The 23,639-nt window shown below is 35.2% G+C and overlaps 1 protein-coding gene across 1 annotated transcript in view; it reads right to left on the minus strand.

Annotated features, from left to right (window-relative positions):
• Nucleotides 1-23,639, minus strand: part of LOC106457712 (protein NipSnap-like) — a 30,793-nt gene that overhangs the window by 4,507 nt on the left and 2,647 nt on the right. The window contains exons 2-5 of the mRNA XM_013917158.2: nucleotides 7,889-8,025; nucleotides 4,370-4,415; nucleotides 2,373-2,464; nucleotides 1,562-1,770 (exon numbers count right to left, since the gene is read on the minus strand). Of these exons, the coding sequence (XP_013772612.1) occupies nucleotides 1,562-1,770; nucleotides 2,373-2,464; nucleotides 4,370-4,415; nucleotides 7,889-8,025 (484 nt within the window). The remainder of the gene's footprint in view (nucleotides 1-1,561; nucleotides 1,771-2,372; nucleotides 2,465-4,369; nucleotides 4,416-7,888; nucleotides 8,026-23,639) is intronic.

The following is a 23,639-nucleotide window of genomic DNA, read 5'->3' on the forward strand; positions in this document are numbered from 1 at the left end:
TCTATAGTTTCATACGAATTAGAAACTCAAATTACAGATATTGACAAGCAAGAATATAAAATAAGAAGGTTGTATCTTTTCTATGTGCTAAGATATTGCTCACTTAATAAATCCAACACAGTGGCACCCCCACTCACTTCTTTCCATTTGAGGAAACACTCCCTTATATATGCTTACTTCTATATATGACATGAATAACCAATCGGAAGCTCAGAATGTCCCCATAGTGGTTTTCTCAGCCTTTCTAACATACCTAGCGCATTTATTTCTTTCAATCAGGATTTCAATGAGGTAGGTTGTGTCTTTAGTCTGGTCGAAATTTAATGTTTTTTTAGACCCAAATACAGCTTAGTTACTAAGCTTGATAAATTATAGTAGAATTCTATTGTATTGATGTAGTAAATTATTATTTTTAGTTATTCAAAAGTATATATAAAACCTAAAAAAAATACTTTGTTTCATATTCTCCACATGCAAAATTTTTAAAGGCTTAGTAACCTACATCAAGCAGCAACCAAGTACAAAGGTTGTGACTAGAAGAGATAATTGTTTGCTTTACTTCTTTATTTACTTTTCTATGTTTTAGGAAAAATATCTTTAAGAACTTATTTCAAAATGGCAATAATTTATAAACATATATAATGTATAATAATTGAAATGTGCCTGTATTTTACAAAATACTAGTTGATTAAAACACAGGCAAGACAAGTTACTTTGTACAGACTAAAGGTCACCTTTATGTTATTTAATATGGTAACATGAGTGCACATCAGCCACGTCATTGTAACTTCTGTATTGTTATCCAGACATGGGTAAAAGGTCAATATAATAAAAATAATAAATATATATAAATGTATAATGTTATGATATTTAACGTATTTCGATTAAACATTTATGTTTTCATGTTACAATTTGTGTTCACTCTAGAATAAAAGAGGCGTAATTCATGTTTATTTCCTAATTTTTTATAGTGGTTGCGAGATCGGTCAAATCTACCGAACCGTACAGAAATTAATTATTGAAAATAAGAGATAAAAATATAAAGATTTTGCTTGTGTGAAATTTCAAAATTTTCTGATGCATAAAAGTATTTTTAATCTTAAAATGAAAATTACTTTGCATGAGAGAAACATTGATTTATAAACCTTAAGACTTAATAAAAAAATTAGATATTTTGCATATGAAAGCATTGTAATGTTTACTAATAAACTGCCAAATTGCGTTAACATTCACTTGCTAATTTAAAAATTATAGCATGAAAACTATAACAAGCACAAAATGGTTACATGGTCGGTCATAGGGTCTGAGCCCAGTTGAAAGAGTTAATAAGTAAGAAATGGTTAAACTCTAAATAATACACATATGAAAGAATAAATATTTTGATGTACACATGAAAGTGTATAAAAAATAATTAATTTTCCTAGCTGCTTATGAATCAATGAGCCTATAAAAAATTTTCTTTTGGCATTTATACAGATAAGATATTTTTTTTTTTTTATATATTACAATTTTATGATCTAGGAATGAAAATATTAGGGATTTATTATAAATAAAACTTTACCTTCAAGATATACGATCTCATCTCATACTTGCAGTTTCTGACTGCTGGTTGTGCATGCCCCCAGTAACTAAATGCCAACATGATCTGGTTCTGTCGGGCTCGAAGGTAATTCACTCTTTCTTGGTGCAAGTTTTTAAGATCAAGGTCAGTATCACAAAGTTCGAAAGTCTTGTTAGCATTTGTGTATCCATTGTGTCTCCAAATATGAACTGTTATGATATATTTAAGAAAATCAACCTTAAGAAAATTAATTTAGATACTTATAACAATGAGATGAATATATTATTAAGAAAAGGTTTTATTCCCACACAGATTCAAAGAGATTTTTAAGTAACAGGTCAAGTCTGACAGCTGTTAATGTACAATACATAAATACACATATAAAACGTAACTTCTCAATAAATTCTAAATAAAAAAAGAATTTTCAGGAAACATATTAACATAATGTTCATGCTGCTATTCTTTTAGCATTGTTTTTTAATTGACATAATTCAGTTACCAGATCCACAGATTTTTGTCCTTTTGCTTATGTTACGAGCAGCAACTAGAATGCATCAGAAACGTTTTATTTTTTCATTTCACTAAAGACATATTTACCATTTATAACATTGTGAGAAGCCAGCAATTACGGCACATTGAACATTTACCTAGCTATGCAAAATACTTTATGCTCAGACTGAAAACTATGCCTTAAAGTACAGTTTTAAATACCAATTTTTTTAAAGGAAACGGGTAGCTACAACAGATCTATAGATATTGTCTTCTTGTCCTAATAAGTCTTAAAATATTGAAGATTTAGCTTTTCACTGACCAACTTGATCCTGATCTCCAATCTCAACCCTCCAACTCCCTACAAGCTCTGTGTTCTTGGATTTCTCTTGAAGTACTTGAACCCACTGTTCACTAAACAAAGAAGTTTAGATTTCAACAAAAAACAATAAAATATACCAAACACTGTTACCCATATAAAAAATCAATTTTTTATAGTTTTCTAATAATATAATTTCAAATTTCACTCAATTTTTTAATGTAAGACTACAACTTTCAACTTTATCTTGATGATAAAGTAGAATTTCTATGCAATGTTATCACAGACTCATTAAATACAGGAATCATCAGAAAAGAAACAAAAACAATGAAATATGTTAAAATTTGTCCATAAGAATCAAAATTAATTAGCAAGCTAATACTTAAGCACTGTAAGCCTGATATGGTCAGCCAATTCAGTTCTCTTGTGAACAAGATAAACTTTAAATTCTTACCCTAGATATGATGAACCATGTAAATCTGCCCAAGTTGAATCCAAGCCCAATATGAAAAGAAACTTTTAAATTGCATGCAACTTTCAAATGATGATGTGTATAAATAACTATTACTTTAGGTGTCATACACAAAGTATTTTGTATAGAAAATGTGTAATATTACTACAAGTGCTATCAAAGTTGTATTAGTAAAGAAAACATTTCCTATAGAGAAAGGTTCTACTAGTTTTGAGGAATCATCAGCAATAACAAATCTGCTTTGAAGGCCAACTATTTGGAATCCACTTCTGACTGCTTCTATACTGATCTGTCACTCAGTTGTTGCTTGAACTGTTGATTCAGTTTAGAAGATTAAAGCCTGCGAATTTCTTCATGCTCATGTTGTCAAATAGTGATTGTTGATGGTGATTTACCCTATACAGATCTCTGGTCAAGTGTACTTGTCTAAAAGCAAGCACACATCCTTCTTACAACATTTTGTGACATCTGTAGCTACTTGGCAGTGACTTGTTATGTTTGACCAATCTTTAGCTATTGCTCTCCACATCATTGTGGTCCTGACATATTTAATTGCCCACTTTGATCTCTTTACACATGCTGCTGTTCAAATTAATTCACTCTTATATACTCCTGCAACAAGATTATCACAACCTAACCAGTCACCTTACACTTGCTTTGCATAAAATGAACTCATAAGAGCACCACTGATATTATTTAATAATGGTCATTATGTCTTGTCACAGCTAGAATATAGAAAACTTCAGTTAACCCTTAAATGTTTTAGGCAGTATATTTTAATACTTTTTTTAACCAATATCAGGAGAATCGGTTAAATAAAAAAGGCTAATGAGTAGACTTATACCATTTTTGAAACTAAACCTGATTAACTTGACTAGTTGAAGAAAATAACACTCTTACTAGGATTTTTGATACAATAAATAAGCACACAGAAAAAATTGGGAATGCAACAAAACAGTAAACTTATCGTTTCAGTTGTGGATATTTAAATAGAGATCAGTCCTTTGTGTTAGTGTGGTTGGCATATCAGAATATTCTTCTTTATTTTCACTCATAAGTTCTTAGATTTAAACTAGGAATTATTGAACCAGGGACATATTATTGCAGAGGAGTCATCTTATATTACAGACCAAATATGGAATATGTGGTTTTAGGGCTTTAAACTTACTAGATTATGTTGTAGGATATTTCCCCAAAATGTAATTTATTTCAAATGTAAAGATAGGACAAAGGAACATGTAAAAAAGTTCCAGTACAGAATGTAATGTCATGAGGCACAACTTGTATACTAAGCAGATGACAATCTTCATGTGGCTGTTGAAAAACAATTGAATATATCAGGTTTATATATTTGGAAAAATATTTGCAGACATGTCTTATTTTAACACTTTACACAGCTATAATTATTAGGACAACAAAAACTGATAATTTTCATGCTTCGTATGTAACTTATTCTGCTGATGTTTTTGACCAAACTGCCTGCCAAATCTACACAATATAAAAATGAATGTATTATAACAATACTTACTATCCTTGTAGATATGGCTCCATACTGTCCGGTTTAACATCGTGAACTACATAAGAGAAAATCCATATTAGTTTAAGGTTTTTATTTCAATTCTCAACCACTTAAAAAAATCAATGTAAACAGGAAAGAGTGAAGTTCATCACAAAAAACAAAAGAGAAAAAAATTAAAAACTTAAAGCTAATAACTTTAAACTTAAAGAACAATGACAGTGAATAAATATTTACCTCTTGTAACTAAAACCACATATAACATATACATGAAATATATAACTAAAGTTCTTTTTTCTTGCAAATGTAAATTTTTAACGAAACTTATCACAATATTTAAAAGTATGTATTTTATTAACTCTCTACAGTGATATCTTTTAAAAAAACATGTATAACTTCATTTTATTAGTATCTTCTTAAACTCTGAAATCTTTGATGTAAGTCATTATTGTACACCTTATGTACCTCTATACTGTATTATCCACAAACTGTTTTATGAAAATGTTAATTATACCAACAGCGCTATTTCAAAGCTGTCTGAAGTTTGACATTAGCACAATAATACAAAAGCAATCTAATCACAGCATTATTTTAGGGTAATTCATTCTTCCAAGTAGTAAGACACAAGAATAATAATTCAGGGATGAGAACAACTAAATAAACTTTTGACTGACCCTGGGTCCAAGCTCATAAAAACTAGAGGACCATTCAGGCTTTTTGAAACCAGAAGAGTCTGCATGCTCTCTGGTGCATTCTTGGTTATTTTAGGCACTGCTTGGATGATCTATATATATTGGACTTTTGCCAATTTAACTCATATTCAAATGATTAAAATTAGACCAGTTAAAAACATTTTGCCATTATAAGAAATATGTAGACAGATATTACATACAAGTAAAAATTGGCTATTTCAAGAAATACTGAGGCAATCAAGTTCTACTAAGGCAGGAGTTTAATTACAAAAATATTATGTTTATTAGTTTTATAAAAATTATCCAAAATGCTAATTGAATTTTTTTTCAAATGTACAGAAATGTTTACAAGAGTCAATATATTTCACTAAGAAACCTTGCTTGTAAATACTCATATAAAGTCATGGTTTCTTGACATCTCAGAAAGAAGAAGAAAAAGATATCACTTCAGTTTTCATAATTTATACTTGTGAAGTGACATCCAACAAATATTGAAGGATGATTAGATAACACTTGTTCACACTAGTTGCCTTTCCCTGTTTATATTTCCAGCTGAACAATGGATAGTGACATACTGAACTCACACTTCTACATAGGACTCCTACCTACATATACATCAAATATGTTTTACATCATAAACTGAAAACTACCAAGAATATGATCAACTAAATATTTCCAAGCATAACATTAAAATAAGATATAGGGTTGCAAGATAAACATTTATTTAAGGGTAAAACTAATCTGTTTCCCTCCCTCATATTACAAATGCCTCTAAAATTCTTTAAAGGCAAATCATAAAATGTTTGAAACTTTTCATTTTTCTACTTAATGAAACTCCTATTAGTGAAAATTACTAACTGTTTACAAAAAATAAAAAGGAGTCTTTAAAGGAAAATCTTAAAGATTAGGTATTGTGGTATATGTCTCAAAGAAGGAGTTAACAAAAATGTACAATCTATAATCTTTAATAGACATAACAATCAAAGCACAATCAAACACAAAGTTAAACTAGAATGAAAGTAACCTCCAAAAGTTAAGATGAAAGCAAAACAAAAACAAAAACAAGAAATCAAAGATTCTTAAATTAAGAATGATGTTAAAATCTATTATCTAGAATCTCACTCGTAAAAAACTCAGAGTGAAACACTTAAGTTAGGTATTTCAGCAAAATCTAGACCTCCACATAATCTAAATCTGACTAACAGTGGAAAGCCTGGCTTTAAAAACAAAGAAACAATCTAATAACTAAAAGCCATGTCATACACACTATGATCTTTGTGCACATGGCCTTTTGTCCACTGCAATTCAAATATAAGGGTGGGGTAGTCCCAGACTACCATATGATTTGCCAACAGAAAATACATCTATTTGGGAACATCATGAGCTATCTTTCCTGGAAGAACACACATTTATAGACCAACTAGTGAACCTGGTCCTAGCCAAGGCAATATTTTCAGTTACTGCAATATCACTGGTGACAGAAGCCCAGGCTTTCATAGAAATCTAAACGAATGGAACTTGTCACAAGATTTGTTTGGCTGTAGGAAACTTTCTTGGGAAAAATATAATAAAATTAAAAACTTTTTTTCAGCCCCGTATTATGTACAAGCTAGAAGGATATCGTATGAAATTTTAACTGAAAAATTTTAAGCTTTCAGACAAAAATAATGCCCTTATCCCTGCTATCACTAAAATAAGGAAAAATTTACTTGAACAATTTTCTTTGTCCAAACTGAACTGAAAGAAAAACAGAACATTTTGATAAATTTCATATTAAACTAAGGGGGGTATAGCAAGCACATGATACCACCCTGTACCACAATATATTCATGCATGAACCTCTACCTATTCTACTAGAATACTTTTTTTTGCTAATTTTAAAGCAAATTTATGCACACTGGAATTTGTGTGCATTGTGACAATCATTTTTTAAGTACATTAGACTCATAAACACACAAAAATGTCAGTAAGACACAAAAGTTGGTTGCAATTTTTGTTAAATTTGCTGAATAGAACCTCAAACTTGTATTTAAGTACAAAGCTATCTTACTATTTCATAAAGTTTAAGTAAAATAAAAGACTTTTTAGATATTTTTAATAACAAGCATTTTGACTTGACAATTTATGTTTAACATTAATGCTAAAGAATGAATATAAAACTTTACGCGATCTATCAATTCTGTATTGTAATATGTGACCAGATTCTTTGGATCAATGCAAAATGTTAAATGTTAAAAGCTTATGAGACAAAAAAAATATTTTTTGAGAATTTTGTCATATGCTCAGTCCTTCCCTCCCAACTTTCATGAAATCATGTCTATCTTAAGCCATCTACATGAATTCACACAAAAATAATGTCTGATGAAAGGAAAATGTCTATTCTCTATGATTTTAAAGAAATGGCAAAAAATAAAATTCCATTAAGGCAGATCAAAGACCACCTTTAAGCTGGCCTTTTTTTTTATCATCCTCATTGCACTTTAAGGAGGTCTTTGATTTCAAAAGCTGTTTTGAGATTAGTCAAACATTTGTCAATCAACCAATTAAAAGGTGACTCGTATATAGATTTTGGTTTAGTGTAAACATCAAAGCAGACAAGACACTTTTATTAAAGCCTACTAGTAGTAGCATTTTGTCTTTAGTCTGCATCTCCCCAGATTTGAATGAATGGAGTGGATGACCAATTTAAAATAAAAATGTCAGAAATCCACCAAATACTAACCAATTCTCCTTCCTGAAAACTATGTCTACAACTTGTTTGTGTGTACACAGTATGTACACAAAGATAAAACAAACAACAACAAAAAAAAAGTCTTATCATTTCCTACTTTGTACATACTCTGTAATTCATATACAGTATCTGAGTCAGAGAGAAGTCTTGAATGGGAGTCCTTTCCAGGATCAATTTTACGAACGTGTAACAGCTTACTTAGCCACCCTTCATTGTTCTGATCTGCTTTGCTTGTGCTCAAAGCTCTATTCAGGAAACATAAAATATACTATGAGCTTTTCTTAAAAATCTAAAAACTATTAAAAAATAACACCTATCTTAAGTCCCAACATACAATAAAAGTAATTTGGTGTACATTTACAGAGATCATTGTTAAATATTATATACATAACAACAAAACCAGGGAAACCTTATGTACATAAAAATTCAAAATATTAAAATCATGTCAGAGACTAAAGCTCTGTATTACTTATTGTTTTTACCTTTTGTTATCTTTTATAGCTGACACTGGAGTTTTAAGTTTAAAATTTTGAAGCCTAGATAAAATTCTGTCCTTAAGTGGAAATTATAATTATACGCAATAAAGAGGGCAATTGTTGGAAACACTGTACCAGCTGTAATATTTAACTAATGTTTGAAGCAAATACATAAACTATCATAGCCCAAAATTTACAGATTTACTCAAGAGTAAGTTGACAGGAAGGGGGAGACATAGTGAGTGTGTAGTCTTAAAAATGTCACTATTTTAATTTCATGCTGCCAGATGTACTGATCTGAAAAGACAACAATGCTTACCATTCAGCTTGTGCATTTACACTTTTCATTTCAGACAGTCTTGCTTTAATCAAAACGTGTGTTATTTACAGAGGATCCAAAAGAAGTTAAGTAATGAGCATCTATTCACAATCATTAAATAATACAAATGGTCCACTGTTATATAGTTGGTTTCAGTTTGGAAATATTAGCACAGAAACGATGTGAAGTTTGAGCAAACATTTTATTTCAGTATACTTAGAAGTTATAATTTTTCCTACACTGAAAATGTATTTCCAATAGGTACTTATCTCTACTCTATATATATAAAAAAATTTTACGCATGCCACAAGCCTTCTATCTCCCTTCCATTGGAATTTACTGATTCCAATGCATCTCTAATGTAAATCATCATGCGTCAACCCTCCACCAATAATAGTGGAACCTACTCTCGTTACACATGTGACTCCCTCTGTTCAATTCTACCTATCACTTCTCGTTTGGCATTACTTGTGTTCAGATGTTTTTGTTTTTGGTGCTTTTCGTGTGCTTTGCATTTGTCAATTTAATAGTTTCAATGGAATGAGGGAAGGAAAGAAGCATCCTTCAAAAGCATCCGAAGGACACTCCCTAAAATGAGACAGTTGTATTCTAAGATCTGATGTGGGGAACCATACCACTTCTGAACCAGGTATACTCTTTGCCCATCGTAGAAAAGTGTTGCATATATGGGCAAAAAACAGAGGAGCACATCCAATTGGGAAAGAACTATGGCCGGAAAGTGATCCGAACCACGCAATATTTATGAAACTCAATCCCAGAAATTATAAAGGCAGGTGAAATAAAAGGGATGTGGCCCTAGGTGTAGAGTGGCTAGGGTGCAACGGACCATACATGGCAAATCCAAAACCCATTATGCTGGGAACCGACATCCATGTGTGGGTTGGATGAGGACCATACTGTCGGTAAGTCAACTACAATTCAAAACCCAGCCATCAGGTACCAACATCCATGTGGGGGTAGGAAAGGTGATCATACTGGTGGTAATTCAACTAAAATCCAAAACCCAGCCATCTGGCAGGGGTAGGAAAGAGGATCATACCATCTTCACCTCAAGTTCATGAGACCGGAGGGAATCTAGTGCCAGGAATCGATCCAGGAACTCAACATCTGGTATCAAAAAGATGTCTACATAATGGAAACCATCTCCCTCAAAAGTGAAATTGACCAAAATCACCCAAAGCACATTAACATCCTCGGAATAAGATACATCGAGGGATAGCAGAAGGGAAAGAACTGTAACAATCTGCAATCACCTCCACCGTGACCTACAACACTGATGGAGTATAAATGAGGGAGGAATATATACATTTGTAATATACGTGTGAGAACTTATGTTGATTGGTTCTACTCTAAATCCAAAACCTGATCACTGGGAACCGACATCCACGTGGGAGTAGGATGAGTGTACATTGCATGGCCATGGAATTACAATATGTTGACATGGCTTGACAGTGTGAATTTGAAAAGTTAAAGAATATCTGATCAGGCACCACTCGCAACAGAGCGAGATCCAAACAATGAATATTAATAAAAGGGCCCTTGAAAAAGAAACAAAAAAGAAAAAATAACTTACCCAGTCAAAGTTTCACTGAATTCTGATATTCTAGAATGGCTAAAGGTGGAAGATGATAACCCAAAGAGGAAGAAAACCATGATCCGATGCAAATAATGAGAGACTAACATATCATGGGTAGTCCACATGCCCAACTGAAGAAGAACCTCCAAAGGACGACGAAGATGAAATGCCAATGAAAAGGTTAGGTGTCAAATTGGGTTGAAAAAACACTCGGAACAAAATATGGGAGGAAGATGATAAAGAGAAAGAAGCCAATGATGAACCAGTTGATAAACCCATGCTCCCCATCCCTGTAGGGATGCATCCATAAAATGTGGAAAACCAGATGAGGAGGAGGAAGTGGGATACAAGGGTAGGAGGAAGGGTAATAACAACCGACAAAGGATCCCTGCAAAATTCCATGAAAGAGCCTGCTTATGAGCTTGACCTAAGGGGTTAAGGCTACCAAGAAAGATCACATCCTCAAAAGAAATAGAGCCTCGCAATCTGTAACTGAAATGAAAACCCTTCGAACAAAGTCAAAGAAGAGAAGGGCAGGCTCAATGAGAACAACAACACACAAATGGACAAGATATTGGATAGGTCGCAGTAAGGACTTCTCCAACTTGATTAATAGCCCATTATAGCTGCCTCCAGGAGCAACTGATAAGGGTAACAGGTGGACTCCTGTTCGGATCAAATGAACAGTAGCCAGTTAACCAAAGAATGAGAAAAGTGCAACCCAAGAGCATATAAGTGATGAATGAATGCTCTGGATGCCCAACAAAACATACAGGGCTGAAGCAAGTCTGAAGGACATTGCATGAAACAGCATAACCACTCCATGGAGAATAAAATGAGGAGAGGTTCGCGGGTGATGAAATATCGGGATATGCAAATAAGCATTCATGACATTCCTCTTTGTCACCAATAAACCTGGAGTAAGAGACCACCTAAGGGTGAGAAACGAATCCAAGGTAATATGGAGCAAATTTAAAATTAGAATGAGGCAGGACAAACCTAATACAAGCAGCCAGTTTCTGGATTGGCATGAGGATAACAAACAGCCTGGAATTAAAGCCTGGAGAAAGATGATAAACAGGTGCAACGGCCTGTAGAGACAGAAAATCTTGTACTGGCTTGGACAGATGCAGTCTGGTGGCAGGATCCCAAGTCATGGGGAAGGAAAAAGGTACCTGGGACAAAGGAGGTAGGGAAAGAAATACAGTAATCCCTTTTCGATGACGAGGAACCCACTTTGAGACTAATAATGGCTGGAGACGGCTTGAATGGGTAATGAAGAAAAACTTTAATATAACAGCAAATGTACAACGTTTCGACAAGGTTTTGTCATCATCAGGTAATCCCTTGATAACTCGGCATCCCTGAAAAATATTCAGGTTTCCTAACTATGCGAGAGGAGTCCTTACAAATTCTCCCAAGCAACTGAAAGCAGTTGAGTGGTTGCCTGATTTGGAACAGCACTATGCAACTTTGAGAGATATTAGGGCAGATGTCATCAAGTGTCAGCACAGCAATTACAAACAAGGGAAAATATCTGACTTTTTTAAACCCCTGTTAAAACAACCAATCATGATTTGCACGAGACACACACTGGAATCAGTCAATTCCAATAGAGGGGATATAGATTTTTTTGTATATAGAGGGAAGCATGAGAATAGCTATTTATGTGAGTAGAGGTAACGTACTGTAATCAGTCAATTCCAATGGAGGGGATGATAGATTTTTTTGCATATAGAGGGCAGCACAAGAATAGCTATTTATGTGACTGGAGGTAACATACCTTATCGAAAATTATTATTTAATCTTTTGACGAACTGTAAATACATTCTACGTATACAAATTCATCAAAATCCATGCTACACTTCATATGTAATAAAAGTCACAGTTGAAATGTGGGTAGATTGGCTTAAAACTGATTTTAATGTACAAGCCATATGTAAATCATACCTTTTCCAGAAGATGGTCTGTGAAATGCAGATACTCTTAATTATCATAATGGTTTGATCCTGTATTTATGGAAATAAAACAGTAAAATTGTACATAGGAGATACTAGTGGAGTTAGGCTCCAAGTTGTCTAAAAATTCTGCTTTTAGCATAATTGTTGTTTTGATTCTAGCAATCAGATATTAACAATTCTGTGGAATTTTTAGTAAGGTTATCCAATGATTTATGTGCTTTTACATCATTAACTTTAGCTAATATAGCATATGGACAGCAAAGGACCATTTGATCTTTCAAGGTTGTCCCTACACACCGACCTTTAGGGTTTCCATAAGCTGGTGGGCTCAAAATTCCCAACTTTTCCCTAACCAAAATGTTCATGTCAAATTAGAGAAATTATAGGTTATCACATATAAACATGTGTGTGTAATTTCATTTATATATATAACAAGTTAACAGTTTCCTAACTGAAAATGTATTTCAGATAGATAATCACCTCTCTGCACCACAAGGACTATTACCTTGTGTGCACTGGTGTGTATGTTCCTGTACATGTCACAAGCCTTGAATAAAGCTCCAACCACTACATATGTCAATGTATTTTACACAAGTCTATTATGTAATTTTCATTAGACTACAACCCACCACCAATAGGAGGGCAACACATCCTCCATGCACATTAATCCCCATGAGCACTAGTATTTGAAAATAAGTACATTCTTGACGAGGTAAACAAAATTCACTAGCAATGGGGAGAAAGGTTGTGCAAAGGGGTAAGTATCTATCTGAAATATATTTTCAGGTAAGGAAATATTAACTTCAGAAGACCTACTCACTTCTCTGCACCAAAAAGAGCCAGAAACCCACATGGAAGATGATGGAGGGGCTAGTTCATAGAAAGAAATTGCAAAGATGAACTTCTTTCTGAAAACATCATCAGAAAGGGAAAGCCCATGGAGTGTGATACCCAAAAGGTGTGTGTGGATGGTTAGCCTAATGGGGCAACACTCAGTGGGAGATCACATCCATATCAAGCACAGAGTGCACTTCACTCAAAGTTATTGTGATATTCAATGCTATATTGAATTCCCCAGTGGCTTGGGTCTGGTGAAGTTAGTTTTCCTACACTTCACTAGAAGAAATGAGAAGAAAGAAATCTTAGTATAGGAGAACATCAGAGAGGTGCTTGGACCAAGTCATCAGGCACAATTATCTGGAACTAGGTCCTACAATGAGACAGTGCAATGGGTTACTGCAACTAAAGAGAGCAGGTACAAACTAGGCGTGACAGCAGGCACCTGGTGTTGTCTTTTTTTTTTCTTTACAAGTGCAGAATGACCTGGAAAATAACATTTTCCTTAACTGAAAATGTATTTCTGACAGATACTCGCCTCCATGCACAGGTTAGTTTTTTCCTCTTGAAGTCGTGCTAATCTGCCTGAGAAACTTGCATACCATCAGCCTTGTGAAAATTCCCACCTAAACTTCAAGTGAAGCACGTTATTTTACACTACTGCATGATGACATATCATGCAGCAAAACTTTCCACCAATAGAAATATGATAAACCTCTTTGTGCAAATGTTTCTTCTACAATCATGTGTGAAATTCCTCATTCTTTGATGAGGCAACCAATAAAAGTGCACCAGGAAAGTATGGAGGAGGGGTAAAAACATGTAAAGAAGTGAGTATCTATCAGAAATATATTTTCAGTTAAGGAAAATGTTAACTTCCAGTATCACCTCTCATCTCCGTACACAGGTTAACTAGAATCCTACTCTGAAATGGTGGAGGTATTGGTGCAAACTTAACATAGATAAGCCTCCTTTCAAGAGCATCAAAACGAAGCCCTTGCGGTGTGACACCACATGCCAGATGCTTTATAGGGGCAGATTAGTGGGAGACCTCATCTCATCCAAGGTATACTCTCTGCACGAGTAAAGTATATTGACAGGCAAGAAGCCTGAAAGGTGTTGCAAGGATGGGCACAAAAGGAACATGACCATATGAGAGCTGGCACACAAGTCATCAGATGGCAAATATGTGTAGTGAGGTTGGGGCACATTAAGACTGTACCACGCTTACTCACTTCCTCAACCATTAGTTCTTATGGGTCAATACCTGCTGTGGGAGAAGGGCACATGAAAAGTATTTGTGCTCAGCTCTTTAACCGTCGGACACTAAGGGCCCATGCCAGTTGCGGAAGGAGTGCACCACACTGGACACAACTAATAAGGATACTTATGAAACCACCATTAAAAAATCAGACTCTATGGGTCTTTCACCAGCTGTGGGAGTAGGGTTAATGAGTTATACATCATAATTGGATATTAAGAAATATTAATTGCTCTGCAAGCATATGCTGTAGGGGCATGACCATGCAGGAATAGGTAAAGGAAAAACAGTAAGGGAGATGTGTGTCCAATATCTACTTGAAGATTGTGCTATATCTAGGTAAGGTTGGAGTGATCTATATTACATTTGGAAAACACCTAGCACCACATTCCAGCATAGAGGGAGCCCTTGTTTTAGCACTAACTGTTAGGTCCAAATTAGTGGGGATTCTCAATAGTTCACCACTCCAGCAGCTGGGTGCTGGTAAGTGGCAAAAGTCTCCTGTGCTTCATTCAAAGGGGTGAGGGAGAATTTGGATAGGGGAGACCCAGAAAATGTGCCCAGTTCCCCATCAGTTATTTCGTCCAGAAAGGTCTTTTACTGGAGACAGTGCAATGGGTAACTGTGAAACCCTATTTTTAAAAGCCAGCAAATGCTAGCCAAAGAAGTGGGTAGATGCATAATTCTGGTGCTGGTTTTTTAAATGGTAGTAAACGGAATGGGTAAAGTCTGGACAAAGTTAAGTAAACACCACAAATAGAACTCCAGTAGTCTTGTGGAACACTCCATCTCACAGTGAGCACTGATTGGCCCAGGACAGATGATCTGAGCACTTTCCTGGCCCAATGCAGAATTGTGGTAAGTATATCCTGTGAAAAAAAACACTAGCCACCTAGTGGGATCCAGATGTAGAAGAAAGGTGAGGAAGGAAAAATTAATGAATACTCTCACCCATTACAGGTGCAGGGTCAATTGAAAAATGGCCATTGGTTGAAGTCTATATGCTATTGGAGACAAGACAGCCAGATGGTGGAGATAGTTTAATATGAGACAAATGAATGTGGGGTAGTCCACATGCCAGCCTGGAGAAAAGAGAAGGTTGAGAGAAAACAGGAGGAGAAAAACTGAAGAGAGGGGAGACTTGAATGAGCATACAATCATCTACTTTCAGAGAGGCATATATGAGATGTATGAGCTGGCAGATATAACCTGTAATGGGGTAAGGAGAGAGACCTCAGGTAAAGGATGGGCCCCAGGTATGATAGGGCAGTGAGAAGAACCACAAGGAGGAAGAGTGTGACAAAACACTGAGTCACCGGGAAAGGACAAAAGCATCTATATGGATCAAAATTAAAACTGAAAAGAGAAAGAGAAGGAGAGGATTTGGGAGAAAAGGAGTGACCACTGTCCCTAGCCATGGAATATGAGGGATGGATAGACTGGCTAGAATGAAGAAGGGAAGTGCAGTAATAAGAAAGTGGGCAGAAACAAGGGCAAAAGATACATGACCAATGATGATCATTGAAATGTAGGAAGAGGACTACTGTGTCTAGGGAGAGCAAAAATATCTGCTAGAGGTTTGATAGGAACCCAGGGGAGAGCATGGAGAACCACATTGATAATCCAGTCAGGCAAGCAGTAGGAAGGGAGGCAGTGGATAAGAAATGAATGAATGAAGGTAAGAAAGAGTCAGAGAAATTACTCTGTGGAATTAAGAAAGGCAGCCAGAAAACCTAAAATATAAGAAACATGCAGTTCACAGAAGAAACATTCTGTGAAAGAAGAGAAATATGTTACAATGTAATGAAGTCAATGGAAATGGTGACAATGAGACCAAGATGATAAATACACCACATACTTTGGTGCACAGAAGTAGTAGATGGGTGATAGGAGTGTGACAAACAGACAGCTATATGATCAGGGAGGTGGACTGGAAAAATCCCACATGCAAAGTTAAAGGTATGTCATATCCCAAGAAAAGAGCGATGTGTGAAAGTGGATCTGCAGGAGGGATGGAAAATTGGGAAAGGGAAGACAGGGCTGAGATGTGAGGAGATGGAGTAATAGAAACAGTCATGTTGAGAAGACAGCCCATGAAGATGTGCAGTGTCCCCAGAACATGACAAATTATGAAACTCCCTCGAATGGAATAGGCCCAGAAACATGTCTGAACATTATTTTCAATATGTACATGTTAAGGAGTAAGGAAAGAAGATTAAACATTATCTACTATGAGTACATATTAAGGAGTAATTAACCACAACTAAACATTGACCACATGTGACATTATATGGAGTAAATAATTGTCTAACCCCTATTTTCTAATGGTACATGAAGGAGTAATGAACTAGAACAAAACATTATCTACATAGTGTACATGCTAAGAAGTAATGAGCTGTAACAAAGTATTATCATCAATGTCTGACATATTATGTAGTAAATGATTATGTTTAATCCCTACCTTCTAATGGTAGGTAAAGGCATAAATAACTAGATCTAACCATTATAGTCTTTGTGTACATGCTAAGAAGTAATGAACCATAACAAAATATTATTGTTAATGTGTGACTTGTCTAGGAGTAATGGACAGAATTAAACATTATCTTCCATTTGTACACATTAAGGAATAAATAACTAGACTGAACATTATCTTCCATATGTACATGGTAAGAAATAAAGACCTATAACAAAACATTAATCATCAAGGGCACATGTTAAGGAGTAATGAACAAAGTCTATACACCATCAAACTGTTGCAAGTTAAGGAAGAATAAACAAGAGCAAAATATTATCTCTTATGTATACATGTTAAGGAGTAATGAAATAGAACTAAACAGAATGCCTAAGTACACATGATAAATAGGAAGGAACTAGATTGAAGCATTACCTACCATAATGTGTGCATATTAAGGAGAAATTAACTATGACTAAACATTACATTTTAAGTGACATAGTGAGTAAAGAACTATTACTAAACAACATATTCTGTGTATTATATGTAAAGGGCTAATGAATAAGAAATAAAACATTAACATCTAGATGTACATGTTGAAGAAAAAGTAACTATTTCTAAACGTCAACTGTTATATGTATACACAAAGAAGTTATAAACTATGACCAAACACTATATTCTAAGTTGGACTTGATAATGAGTAATTAACTATGTCTAACTTAATCTTCTATGTGTACATGCAAAAAAGTGATTAATGATGTCAAAAGATTACTTTCAATACAAACATATTAAAAGAGTAATTAACTAAATCTAAACATTACATCCTATGAGTACATGTAAAGAAGTAACAACTAGAACTAAACATAAATATGGATGTGTACATGGCCAGGAATAATTAACCAAGACAAAGCATTATCTTCCATGTGTACATGTGAAGAAGTAATGAACCAGATGTAAATATTATCTTCGATATGGACATGTTAAGGAGGAATCAACCAGAATGAAATATGAATGTCTATGTGTTGTATTTAAAAGAGCAACTAACTGTAACTAAACATGATGTCTCTGTTTAAATGTTAAGGAATAATTAAATATTATAAATCATCAATTTCTATGTGTACATGTGAAGGAGTGATGAACTATGATTAAACATAATATACTATGTTGTGTATGTTAAGGATTAAGCAACTATGACTAAGCAATATATTCTATGTGGTACAAGTTAAGGAGTATAATGAACTAGATCTAAATGATACATCATATGCAGATATGTAAAGGAGTAATAAATGATGTCTAAACATCAAGTCCTATGAGTTATTCGTTAACATGGTATAAATTATCTAAACAACAACCTCTACATGTTAGCTGGTAAGACAGGGAGGACAAGGGATAAAACAGTGGGAGTGAATTTAAATCCAAAAGAGATGTTAGGTGTGGAAGTAACTGGTAGGGGAGAAGAAAGGAAATACTGGTAGAAGGTATACGTAAGGTGGACAGGAAAAGTTGAGAGATATTCATTAATTAGAGAAGTGATGGGTGGAAAAGTCACTGCATTTTTATCCTCCCCAAATTCAGCTTTAAAATTCTGTGAAGGGAAATGTGTTGGCAGGGATGGAAGAACAAGGTCCAGGCAGCAACATAGACCCCAATCACACGTTAGACAATTAGTTGTCATGATCTCAATAGGCAAAGAACTTCCTATACTGTTGGTAATTGTGAGTGATACTTGAACTCACTTCTCTCAGCAAAAATAAACATGTCTTTGCATGAATGTGCTGAGGAAAAGAATGAAGAATTTTGCTCTTGAATGTAGAAGGAGAATTTGCACAAGGAGATGTGTCACACTTCTATTGGTGCAGAGTTTTGCTGCATGATATGTCATCATGCAGTAGTGCAAATTCACATGTTTCACATGAATTTTAGGTGGGAGTTTTCACAAGGCTAGAGGCATACAAGTTTCTCAGGCAGATTAGCATGATTTCAAGAGGAAATTAGCTAATCTGTGAACAGAAGCGATTGATCATATCATAAAATAAAATATATAGTCACCACTGAAGTATTGTAAAAAAAAGTGGATATTGAGAAGGGGTGAATGGGCTTAACACTTTCCATACTCTCCCGATCAATGCAGATTTTGGGTAATTATTCCCTGTAAGGCAACACTGGCCATCCAGTGGGTTCCATCATCTCCATAATATAGATATATATTTTGAATAAGGTGGGTTTGGTTATTTTTCTCTTTTCTTTTCTGGGTTTGAGACCTAGAAAAGAAAAGAGAAAATAACCAACTCACCTTCAGATCCACTGTGAACAGTGGAGAATGGCAACTTGAGAGAGATGAAAGACATAATAGGTGAAACCTCACTATAGGGTAAATAAGGAGACACCAATGTCTTGGGGTCATCATATTCCTGCCTTCTCTCAACAGAGGACATCAATGGCTAAAGGCAAGAGAAGCCATGAGATGATAAACATGATGGATGGAGACATGACAAAACAAGATAAGGGCCACCATCCACAAAAGAAGAAACTGGTTAGATGGGATATATAACCCAACTGGGAAAAGTTGAAATCCTACAGCAAGAAAACATTAGCAAGTGCCCTAAAAAGGGCAGTATGAGTGAGATAATAATGAACAGACTATACAGGACAAAGGAGATGACCTGGGTCAGAATAACCATACAGGGAAGAAAAGGAATGGAGGGGGGGATAGGGAAGAAAATGAACCTGTACCAGTGGTAAATAGTGCCAAGACAAAAGTTATTGATGGCTCCTGCGATGGAAAGAAGAAGACATATGTACCAAAGTATACAAAAGGTGGTTGAACCACAGATACAGATTCTCAGCCGGAGCAGTAGTCTAGGATTGGATACCAAATAATCGGAAGAGAGGAATAGGGGAAGGTGAAAAGCAGTGATGATAGGACACCTATACTGGGAGCGAATCCACTGAAAACCTCAGAGGATGAAGAAGCTACTCTGTGGGGAGGGCCCATGTCTAGGTAAAACAGTTGATCCATCACCAGGGCCTGAGTTTTCATTACATGGTAAACCTACATCTGAAAGTGGTGGTAGTGGGTCAAAATGAGAAAGTCCAGAGCCAGGAATACAGAAACCCCAGGAATGAGTGCCACTCTGTCAGGGTAAAAAGAAACAACAGAGGAGGTGTCTGAATGGATCACAATAAGAAGACCAGAGAGACAGGAGAGATGATAATGATGGGAAGCCTGTGGAGCATAACACTTGAAACATTTAATAAGTGCAAAATTCCAATAAATCTTGTGAAAAAACAAGTCTGAAGATAAGCAGTGCCAAGGAAACAATGAGTGTATGTCCAAATGCTGGTGTTCATGAAGATTACTGTGCAACGAAAAAAAAAAAACACTTGGCATTTCATTTGTGGATCTTTTAAAACCAAAAACTAAAAGATGAATTGTTCTAAGTGGGTGTAGTCCCACCAGCTCAAGGACATAAAGAAAGAGAAACATTGCTGGAGACCATATGCCAAAAATAGATCAGGCATCAAGAAATGCACCCAACCAGAATAGAGGCAGTAGAAAGGTGTGGTCATAGGATTGATTGTAATCAAGCACAAAGCCAACACAAAATGTGCTACATGTGGTACATTCACCATAGATAAGGAAATCCACATATGTAAGTGGAAGAAGCCCACAGACTGACTTCTGAGCCATGAAGGGCTCCAAACAGATGAAAGTCTGGGGTAAAAGGGATATCCTGGGTCCTGTAGGATTAAGAGTGAGTCACCATGACCTCAAGAGGTGAAATGAAGACAGTATATCTCTAGAGATAGCTGTAATGAGAGGCTAGAATCCACTGAATGGTGTACACTAGGGCACATCCAAGAAGAACAAAGAACTCAAGAGAGAGATCCTAAAAGAGACCCATGAAGAAAATGAAGGAAACATGAGAGTTCTGGTATCTATGTAACAATGACAAAGAAGTAGGCTGAGCCTGCCATGTATACAACATGAAAGAGACCCCATGTGAATGAGATATAGGGTGGGGGTTGAGATTGGAGAGCTGAACCAGCTACCCCAAGTGAGATGACCTTCATAAGACAAGAGAGATCACAAAAGAGGAAGCCACACTGGAAGGGACAAACAGAGACCAAATGTTCATACAGTAGTGGAACAAAAGGCCTCAAGAATGTAACCTCCAAATAAATTACCACCAGATCCAATGAAAAAAGTTGGGACCACAGCTAACTTGAAGGGAAAGAATGAGAACCAAATGTTCAACCATTATGGATGAACCAATGAAGGCAAAAGCTGAGCATGCAAGTCAGGATGTAGAAAAAGTGTCTGAGGCCCTGAACTTGGTCATGCACCGCCAAGGAAAGTTTTCACCACAGTGAGAAAACTGCTCATCAGGAACTAAGAAGAGACCAAAGTTGGGTCAAGTGGGGCAGACAACCTCCGATCTTTGTGAGAATGAAGAAAGATGGGTGCAAAGCTCCAGAGTAGGGTTGAGGAATTGTTCAATGGCATTTAAAACAGATGAGGTGGAAAGTGGAAATACAGGAAAAAAGAAAGAACCTATGGAATTCAATAGGCAGTGAGTGGACAAAGAAGGAGAACAGAGCTTCCACATGACCAGAATTGAGGGGTGGATCCACAAACAAGTTACCCCCAAGACTTGTGACAGCCAACACTCGAAGAATGCAGACCATGGATATTTACAACAGGACAAGGAACAGAAGAGGGGGAGACCCCATGAGGCTATATATAATGAGACATATAGTGGGGCCCTCTGATCCCAAAAGAAAGAAATCAAGTGAACAGAGATGATTACTGAAGAGCTGCACCAGCTCAAGGAGCCAATTCATAAGAAATCCCCCACCCAAAAAAAACAACAACAAACAAACAAAGATAGGGTACAATTAGACTGAGGTCATGGAGATGATATTGATGGAGGTGAAAACCATAAAGTAAGCAACCTGACATAATACACGCAAAGAACAAAGAAACCAAGGTAAATGGGGCAAAATTGAAGAAAAGCAAGAGCAAGGTGATAAACGAGTATTGGCATATTTTTTAAGTAAAGCTGATAGAGTCATGCTAGAAAGTCTCCAAATGAAAATTAAACATGAGAATGAACAATGGAGTTGAGTAAGAGATGAAGACAAATAGATAGACAGAAAGAAAAAGGAATGAAAAAGAGGTGATTCCTAAACTAAAATAAAGATTCAGGTGAATGATGCTCATGCAACAAGGGACCTCCAAATTCAGAAAAACATTAATGGAGAAAGAAGAAATAAAAGACAGACACCTGTGGAATTTTAGCAGTAAAGAATGAAAGTAGGACTACCTGATCCACATTGTTAAGAGAGAATGAGAAGCAAAAGCAGGCATAGCAAAAACAGTAGGTTCTGTTGAAGTAAGAGAACCAAGAGACTGGGAATCCTGGATCCGAGAGCAGAATGAAACAAACCATATAATGCATAAAGGTGGTAATATCACTGACATTCAGAGTGGCTCCAGTCCCCATTACAGTATTGGATGACTTCTGCAAAGGAATGTTAAAAATCTTGGGGTATGTCAGAAATATGGAAACATAAATGCATAATCCAGTGAATCCATAAAATTGATGTTGTGGTGGTCTTTTTTGTAAAATACATAGAAGATGGAGTCTCTACTTATTTTTATTTTTTGTTAGCTAGAAAGAAAATGAGCCAGGTATGGCAGTAGTAAATAGCACCTAATGCTGACTTTGTTGAATGAAACAATGGAAACAGACAATGCGACATGTGTACCAAAAGTACAAAGTTGATTAAAAGAAAATCAAATTCAAGAGAATTCAAATGAAAGTTCTAACTAATACCGAATTTAGTTCTGTTCTTTCATATAATCAAGAAAATTAACAAAAGAAAGACTAAATGACAAATAGTAAGAAATGGTTTTAATAAGTGCAAAATTCCAATAAATCTTGTGAAAAAACAAGTCTGAAGATAAGCAGTGCCAAGGAAACAATGAGTGCATGTTCAAATGCTGGTGTTCATGAAGATTACTGTACACGGAAAAAAAAACAAAAAAACACTAGGCATTTCATGTGAAGTCTAATTAATTATTTGCAGAAATAAATATCTCCTTTCACTTACAATCAATATATGTAGACACACCCTAAAATCCTATTAGCTTTACTACAAGCAACACAGCATTGCTGTGATGGCTTATGTGACTTGTTCATTGTTATGCAAAAATCATTTTCATTAATCATATTATTGAGTGAGTTCCCATCTACATTGACCCAAATTATGATCATCCCAATGTATTACCTTGTATTTACTATAATTAGTAGTCATTTGCCAAATATTTGATTCTAGTCATTCTGTAATATTTCATCATCTTCAAAATATCATTAATGTAACTAAGAAAAAGCAAAGGTCCAAACACTGATCCCTGAGGCACTTAACTAGTAACATGAATCTAGTTTGATCAAAATCCATTAATAACAACCTTTTGCTTTCTCTCATCCAACCATCCTATAATCAAAATTAACAGTCTTTCCCCAATTTTCACAGGTTTATAATTTCTTGGCAAATCTTTTTTTGTAGAACCTTATCAAAAGATGTAAAGACCACTTACACTTGGGGCAGAAAGGTCACAAAAGCTCTTTTGTAATTTACCTGTTACTCATAATTAAGAATATTGCAAACATTTCTCTTGTAAAAACACAAAAAAATATTTAAAAGTTCAGCTATCATACAGTCTACAACAATACAACAAAACTCTTGCCATCATTATTCTTTGAGGGCCCATTCCATATTTAAATTACCTTTCTTTGCTATTAGTTTTAACATTATCAGCCAGTTGTTTCTTGTATGTCCTTTTGTATTTAATTTTTTTTTTCATCCAAATCCCTAGGTTTCATATAGTCCTGTAAATCTTCCATCCTATCCATGAATTTAAATTTCTTAAACTGATGGTATTTATCCTT

The sequence above is a fragment of the Limulus polyphemus genome, unplaced genomic scaffold (assembly GCF_000517525.1).
Source record: "Limulus polyphemus unplaced genomic scaffold, Limulus_polyphemus-2.1.2 Scaffold364, whole genome shotgun sequence".
Classification (NCBI taxonomy): domain Eukaryota; kingdom Metazoa; phylum Arthropoda; class Merostomata; order Xiphosura; family Limulidae; genus Limulus; species Limulus polyphemus.